This window comes from Micromesistius poutassou, assembly GCF_964030765.1.
Source record: "Micromesistius poutassou genome assembly, chromosome: 12".
In the NCBI taxonomy this organism is placed as follows: domain Eukaryota; kingdom Metazoa; phylum Chordata; class Actinopteri; order Gadiformes; family Gadidae; genus Micromesistius; species Micromesistius poutassou.
Window position 1 is genome coordinate 16,770,168 of NC_140282.1, and position 8,190 is coordinate 16,778,357.

General features: G+C 37.2%; 1 protein-coding gene across 1 annotated transcript in view; it reads right to left on the reverse strand.

Moving 5' to 3' along the window:
- The window catches only part of LOC311356585 (mucin-2-like), a gene marked incomplete at both ends in the record, with an annotated part of 38,789 nt that extends 38,753 nt beyond the window's left edge, over positions 1–36 (reverse strand). Inside the window, one exon of the mRNA XM_084476369.1 lies at positions 1–36. This exon is cut by the window's left edge and continues 66 nt beyond it. Within this exon, the coding sequence (XP_084332495.1) occupies positions 1–36 (36 nt within the window).
- Positions 37–8,190: the final 8,154 nt, after the last annotated feature.

Genomic DNA, 8,190 nt, shown 5'->3' on the forward strand with positions numbered 1-8,190 from the left:
CATTTTGTACCGGTCTGCGTAGTTTGCCGCACTCATTTTGACATCTGCAACAGAAAAATTTACTTGCAATAATGACATCTGCTTGAATACTCCTTTAAGAATATTCAGTGTTGGTGGCTTACTCATAAGTTCTTCTATTGGGAAGGAACTTTACCATTTTGAAGAAACTCATCGGCTTGCACACTGTTGAAGTCTCCACAAAGTCCACACGTTTGGCCCTGATACTTCTCGTTCATTTCAATCTGCAACACACAGACAACCCTATCATTTCAGTACAATGGAACTCTGCATGAAAAATGATCATGTGAGTGTGGGTGCACGTGTGTGTGTGTGTGTGTGTGTGTGTGTGTGTGTGTGTGTGTGTGTGTGTGTATTTACATCAAGTGAGTCGTCCATATTCCAAAAAGCTCTGATTCCCAGTTTAGCTTTGATGGTCAATGAAGACATGACCTTCTCAATGGACACACCAGATACGATGGATGGTAGAGATACCCTGAAACAGACAGGGAGCTCCTTTAGTGATGAGTGCATTACTTTATGACTATGTACAACTAACATTTCACCTCCTAACACCACTTGATTTTGAGCTTTTCAGGCTGAAGGGTGGTTCTTTCCAAATGTGCATACCCTTTATTAATGTCTAAGTGAAATTAAATATAATAGCACATGTTTGTGTGTCCCTATTTGATATGTGTGTAGCCTAAGTTCATTTTTAACCCTTTTGCTGGTAGTATTGGGCATCATAGGGTAAACCTACTCCTGGCCATTGACGACTACCAGAGTCTTCGTCAGCTCAACCACAGCCCCCTCCAGCTTCATGACGATCTCGGTGATGGTAGCGGTGCCGTTGACTATCTGTCGTCTGATCTGGATGTTGAACTCCTCATAGCTGTTCTTGCAGTCTGAGGTGAGGACATAGTTGCAGGTGGACGGCAGCTGGAAAAATTCTCCGTCGAAGGTCTTTAAGTGAAAGTTTCCCCAAGTCGAGCACACTCGGTTGATGTGGAATTCTAAGGAGGAAACAGAAAGTATTAATAATAAAATAACAATAATCAGATTAATAATATGTATTATTATATTATAATTATAGTAATAATTATAATAACAATAATAATAATAATAATATTGATGATAACAATTAAAGCTACAAGCAGCGTTTATCGGGGGCCAAGCCTGATTCAGACCTTTAAGACATTCTTTATTTTAACAGCTTGGGTTGGGTGATTAACATACAAAATGTCATATGCCATATGGGTTAGGAGTTTCGGATTGTTCAAAGTTTTCAATCGGTTGCGTTAGCCCCCCCCTATTGTCCTATTTGGATTAACTTTAGCAAGCTTAATCTTGCCCTATGTCTTGTGATGATTGCCCTAAATTAACCCAGCCTTAAGGCCCCCTAAACTAATTGGGCTTATCTGTCCAGCGGCCACGTTGTTGCAGGTGATGAGGTGAACATTTGTGCATACGGTTTAGTTGCAGGAGGTCAAAGTGGTCAGGAAATGAAGTTTTCATTTTCAGTCGATTGCTATAGCGCCCCCTATGGCCCAATCTTGATGACTCCAGAGAAATTAAGGTGAAGAAGCCATAGGCCCGTAATAGTCCAATTTTGACCATTTTGGGCCTCCATGTTGTTTTGTCAGTAGACTTCATCTTACTTTAGCCGTCACCATCGACCCCAAAAGTCCCAAAGTTAGTCCTACTCGAATCAAACATTCTGTCTATGAGCTGTGGTAATTTAAGTCACAAGCCATTTTTATGCCACGCCCCAATTTAACAAACTTGAACAACTTTACATTTTGAAAAATTGTATAAAAAGAAAATCTGCAGCCATTTAGTTGCCCTCTATAGCTGTGTAGGGTACGGAATAATAATAAAAGCACTAACAAATACAATAGGGTGCCTCACAGACTGTGCTTGGCACCAATAATAATAATAATAATAATAATAATAATAATTATAAGAAGAAGAAGAAATAAAACCAAGATAAATAACATAAATTAGAAAGCACATTAAGCAGGACTTGAATCAGAATGGGTACTGGGTACTGGTTACACTATAATGATGTCCTTTAAAAAAATCCAACAGAAAAAAGTTGACAGAAAGAAAGAATTAAAGAAAGAAAGCACAATACGCAACATATCTGCACTTAATATTTAATATGTACTTGTTACAATATTTGTTTTACATACTGACACAACATCAAGATTCACTAACCTGTTTGAGCGAGGGCCGAGGTGAAAAGCAGCAGCAACAATGGAAGCCCTACTGGGAAAATAAGTTCTTTAGTCCCCATGGCTGTCGTGAGGACTGATCGACTATGAGACACACCTGAGAAACAGGTGTCTTTATAAGTCGGCTGAGGTGGGGCTTTCCTCTCTCATGTACGTGAATATGCATATTCCTGGATGTGTGACTACTTAGTCCTTAGTCTCACTCACTCATCAAACCCTCCTTTTACCTACAATGCAGAGTTTGTGTGGTGTGTGTGTGTGTGTGTGTAGAACGAGCGGGTTTTACTGATATATATTGTTGACAGCGTTGACATTTGAATGTAGCATACACCCATGAAACTCAAGCACATTGGCGTAAGAGGTGCCCGGTCCAACAGTGTCAATCACTACCTGAGTGAGGCTCTTGACTTAAAAGAGACTACCCCGTTTTTTCTGTCCCAACAACCGTCACTGCACAGTGTACTGAGTGCTTTGCAGTCAACAATTGAATAAAAAATATTACACTTGAATGTAACAAAAAACTATCTGATTGCTTCCTTTTGTCATTAATTATAATATTGATTTGAATTTGTTAATGAGACAAGCCAACCTCAGGACATCGCAGCACTTGAAATCGAAACACCTGCATGCTCACGCATTTAAATGGCACTGACAAAGGCCAAGCTCATATTGAAATTAAAGATCATATTACTACTTGAAGTAAAATTCTGGCTATAATTGTAGTTGTTGCATGCCAACTGTAAATAAACTAATTTTGGTTCTTTCCCAAGAACAGACGGAAGGGACATAATTAAGGGTTCACAATGCACTAAACTTCCCTATCTAACCTTAAGGCTTTATCATAACAACCTACCCCCTTAATAAATACATTATTGCTGTGGCTTAATTTATAAATAAATGTATTCAGTATCTGTCAGCTTCAGGCATTTAACCTTCACATCGAGGAGAACTGTAATAAGCTAGATTTTAGAGTAGAAGTAAAGTAAGTATCTATGCCATACATATCCCGTTTAGGTTGTGTGTTAGAATGTGTGTCCCTTATATCTACAGTAGTGATGAGCTTACCTATGAAGTCAAACATTCAAGATGAGGGAATAGATCCAATTATCTTATGTATATGTATGGAACCTAGAACTAATAAATGGTGGGTCTAATTGTGTCTGTAGGGCCATGAATTGGCCAACAGAGGAGAAGAGGCTTCACTAAGATGTACAATTGTGGTAATGGAGCTGTAATGTGTGTACTCAAAAAAGGAGCAAGTAGGTGCTTGTTACCAATAGGACCTTTACAGCTACCAATATGACCTTTATTTGTATGGAAAGTAGGACATTTGATTTGTTTGAGAAGTGGTCATTCTTGGAAACACTGAAAGGTTGTGGTTACTATGTCATTGAAAAGTGATACGATTGTCTAACAGTGTCAAACATTTGCTTAGGCGATATTGAGTTACAATGATGAACTCTAATTGTCTAGTGGTGGAAAATATCTAATAGTCTTCTGAACAAAGATTAACTAAGTGTTATTAGGTAGGCAGAGTACCCTAAGAGCCATGTGTTCATTATCTTTTAGCAGTTCTTAAATGTAAGTTAGTAAAGGTCATTATTATTGAGTTATTATTTTAATTCTGCCACTATTTCTTGAATGGTACCACATTTAATTTTTCTTTCTTCTTTTGTGCAATTTGACAAATTGATCTAGTTTGATCCAGATAGAGTCCAGCTGCCGGAAGTCTGCCTTCACTTGACCAAGAGCCAAGCTATCCAGGTCAAGAGAACTGTTAATATTTAGAAACATGGAACAGATGCCACAACACACAAACAACAAAGTCGCACCGCAAAATGCACGGGACAGAAATGCTTGTAAAACCTAGGAGCTGCCAGAAAATGATTAAGAAGATAAGATAAGATAATACTTTATTTATCCCAATCATTATTATAACATGGAAATAAAATTAACAGTTGAGCAGTAGGAATCTAAAGTTGGAGAAATACAGTGAATTTTATTGATTTAACTGGTGCAATAAAATCTTCCTTCACTTTATATATATTCTTATTGATGAGATATCACATACTCAGAGATCAGCAATCACTTTAAGCACCCAATATTCACGGGCATTTGATCATCTTATAAACCACTTTGTCTTAAGTGAATTGACTTCACTACTACCTCAACCAACGAAAAGATTCAATAAAATGAATAATAATAACAATAAAAAGCACTTTTTATCTTAGATAATCAAGGGAAGAGCTTAAATAAACAGCTAGCTTTGGAGTTTATTTACAATTGTTTTGCTGAATAAGCATAGACATTCTTGCATTTGAGGGAAACATACGTTGTTTCACCTACACAACCACAGCAAAATTAGCTTAATGCCATAATGTGTATAATGTATTGATGCTTAATATCTTGTATAGGGAGCACAATATTGTGCATTGTGTCAGTGTCAACATGACTCATGTTGCTCTAAGGAGTGTTGCAGTGGTGGCGTTGAAATTAGAATGCATTTGCATTCATCGTTCTGTGAGTCAGCACTCCAAATCCAGGATATGCATCCTGTGGTGCATCCTAATAAAACACAGCTCTGCTTTTTTTCATTTTGGTAATTGAATAATTATTTAGGAATGTGCAATGGAATGGGTTTGGGCATTTGAACACAATCTGTGTTCAATGATGTGTAGTGAACTTTACATCAGCTCCAATTAAAAAAATGCCTACTTTTCTCTTCATGTAATATTTATATTATGTTTACCATGTTTCAGTATATATATATATATATATATATATAGACAAACATATATCAATTCATGTTTTTTGTATGGTTTAATCATGTATCTATATCCGTTTATCTTCGGTCAGATTGTCATGTTCTCATTCATCTCTCTCTGGGGATTGCTAACTGGTGTACACAGCCCACAGGAAGTAAGAGAATGGAAATTGAGTTATATAACGGATAACGTAAAACAATTCATGACCCTATCTCAGTCTATGTCCCTGGGCTTTTAATGGTACTACTCAATTGCAGATGGATGTGCTTTCTTGTTAGTGCATTAATGTCTGTGATTAATAATAGACTAATGGGTTACATCCTAAGTCTAGTTAAATTATGACTAAAATATTGAACCATGGTTCATATTACTTCATGACATATACCTCTACTTTTATTTAAACATGGCGCCTACTGCATTTATATATGTTAGAGATTATAAATAAATAAATACATTTATATAGTTGTTGGGGAACATCTCTCTTAAATTGTCCCACCTTGGTTTATTTGCTCTCCATTCATCGTTTTCCATGACACCATGGACTGTGGCCAGGCCTTTATTGAGTACATGGTTTGCTTTCAATGACGAATCTGACTTGTTGAATGTTGAACTAATTAGCCATGGCTATTTACCAAGGCTCTGAATACTTGTTCTATACACCCATCGTTCAAAGAAAGGCAGGACCTCAGGCTGTGTGCTGGATGTAGTTATGGTGCTCTGACGGTATTCGTCATGTCTTGATGCTGTAAGAAGCCTCAGTGTTTTCAGGAGCCTCTGGAAAAGACAAGTACAAACACATGAATGCACGCACAGAAGTGTGCCCACACGCTATTTTTATCTGTGTCCCTTGTGGGCCAACTCCACACTCACGATATCAATAAGAGCACTATCATTTTATAGACACATTTAATCAACTAATGGTGTGGTATCCCGCCCCTGGTTTGATATTGGTTCATTTGAGTACGTTCGTAAAAATTATATGCTGCAGCCGACGTCACGTGCTATATGTATGCCGCCATTTAGTAGTTTCACTGTACCTTTGCAGTTAAACTACACAGAAAACAAAAGTGTTCTTATAAAAAGAAGAAATAAAAATGCATGCTGTTCCTACATGTCTCGAAACAAAACAAATGGAAGCATTTCACTATCTGTATGTATGTTATTTTCCTTGGAGACTACAAATAGCCAAATAGCCCTTATTTGACAGTGGTCACACAAGGTTTTGAGAAATCCAACCTGAAAAAATCCTGTATATAATTTTTCATCCTTTCATCCTTACATCCTTACTATTATGGTGAAAATACGATGCTTTAAGTTATCATAGACTGTAAAGTGAATCGGCTTCTCCAACTGTTAATATCTGTATGAGATTGAATAAACTCACTGTAAAAGCAAACGTCAGCGAACAAAATGTTTTGTATATGTGCTGTTGAAGACTTACACCTTTTAAACTGATAAAAAAAATAGTATAACAATGTGCAAGGGAGCCTAATTAAGATTAACAGTTTTCAATAATGTCTAAAACAGGGATTACCAAGTTTTGGCTCATCGTCACCCCTTGGCAAAGACATTTATTTAACTCTTATGACAATGAAAGGCACCATTGTACTTGACACCAGTGTTCCGACCAATGTTGCAGGAGGTGGCTGTCCAGCTACCTTGATTGCAACATCCCTGTAAGACTGCATGAATAAAGTTGAGTAAATCATTTAAATACATCCAGTCACAGCCTCTTCACAACACGAGAATTAAATGGGGGGCATACAATTTGGATTCAGTTGGAGATGTGCGAGTCATAAGAGTAGGAACTTTACAGCTCGTTGCTTCGGTACGTGGCAATGAAGATTTGTTCAAAGAGTCTGTCCACAACCTAGTATCCACAAGACTACAAGAGGTGTTTCTTCGGAGCCGGTGTATAAAAAAAGTCTGAGAGGCAGTTGACAAAGTTTCCAAATGAGATAAGTAGAGATAATAAATAATGCAAGTTACATTCCTGTTTCCATTTTTAGGACTGTTGACTTTATCTTTATTTTTTGTTCAAAAAAAGTCACACCAAGTAAACATATTTTGTTATATAATAAATTTATTGCAGTCTGAATTGTTTCTCCTTTATTTATTGTGCCATCTTATTTTACGGACTGGATGAAAATATTTGTTTGCATTGTTTAAAAGCCTTCTGCATGCCACTGTATAGCTCTCTACTCACTTGTGGTGCAGTTTCAAGAGAAGCAACATAAGATGGGGCGGCATATAATAATGCCATGCAGTGTCCCAAGATACAACAGTGCTAGCCCAAGGTTTGTCACTGTTGGTGTACCAACTTGTCAAAAGGTCTTTAGGCATTGAATTTTATGGCGGCATGGTGGTTAGCACTGTTGCCTCACATCATGAAGGTCCGAGGGTCAAACCCCGTGTGGGACCTTTCTGTGTTTCTATGTTCTCCTCGTATACACATTGGTTTCAACCTGGTGCTCCTCAAGTCATACATGTTAATACTCCTGATGTTGAGTTGTTCCCAGGGTCTCTCTCTGTCTACTATGGACCATCCTGCATGCAATACCATTTACATTATGTTATAAGACAAATACATGGGCCAGTAATTACAAAAATGAATAACAAAATTCAAGAGAAAAATCTGGAATTTGCCCCAATTGTTCAATTAGAGGCAGGCTGAGGTAAATGAATGCAAAAGGTGTGTACAGGTTATATTTATATTATATTTGCTTGCTTTAGGTCCTATGGGTCACAGCGGGGGTTTAGATAGAACATTATGCCCTTTTATGTGGTGTTTGTATGAGTAGCAGTCACTGCTGTGGTCACTTGGTCTTCTACTTGCTAGAGAGACCCATATGGAAGTGAAATTACTATAAGCTGAAGCTTGATGTTTCATACCAGTAAGAATTCAAATTAGATCACTAGATCAGTCTGTTGGTGCAAAGAAAGTCTTTAATTGTTGATTTAATGCATTTACACACACACAGACACACAAACAAACATGTGCAAAATGTGCTAACCCTAAATTACCATAATCAAATCCACCAATAACATTGCATAACTGTGAAACTATATATAGATTTGTATTTCTATACACTTGATGGCTTCCAAAAAAAGTATATAATATATTAGTATTTTGCTTAATACAAACAAAAATGGGTTAGGCCATAGGTTTCGTTCTGTAACGTAGTGTCATGTGA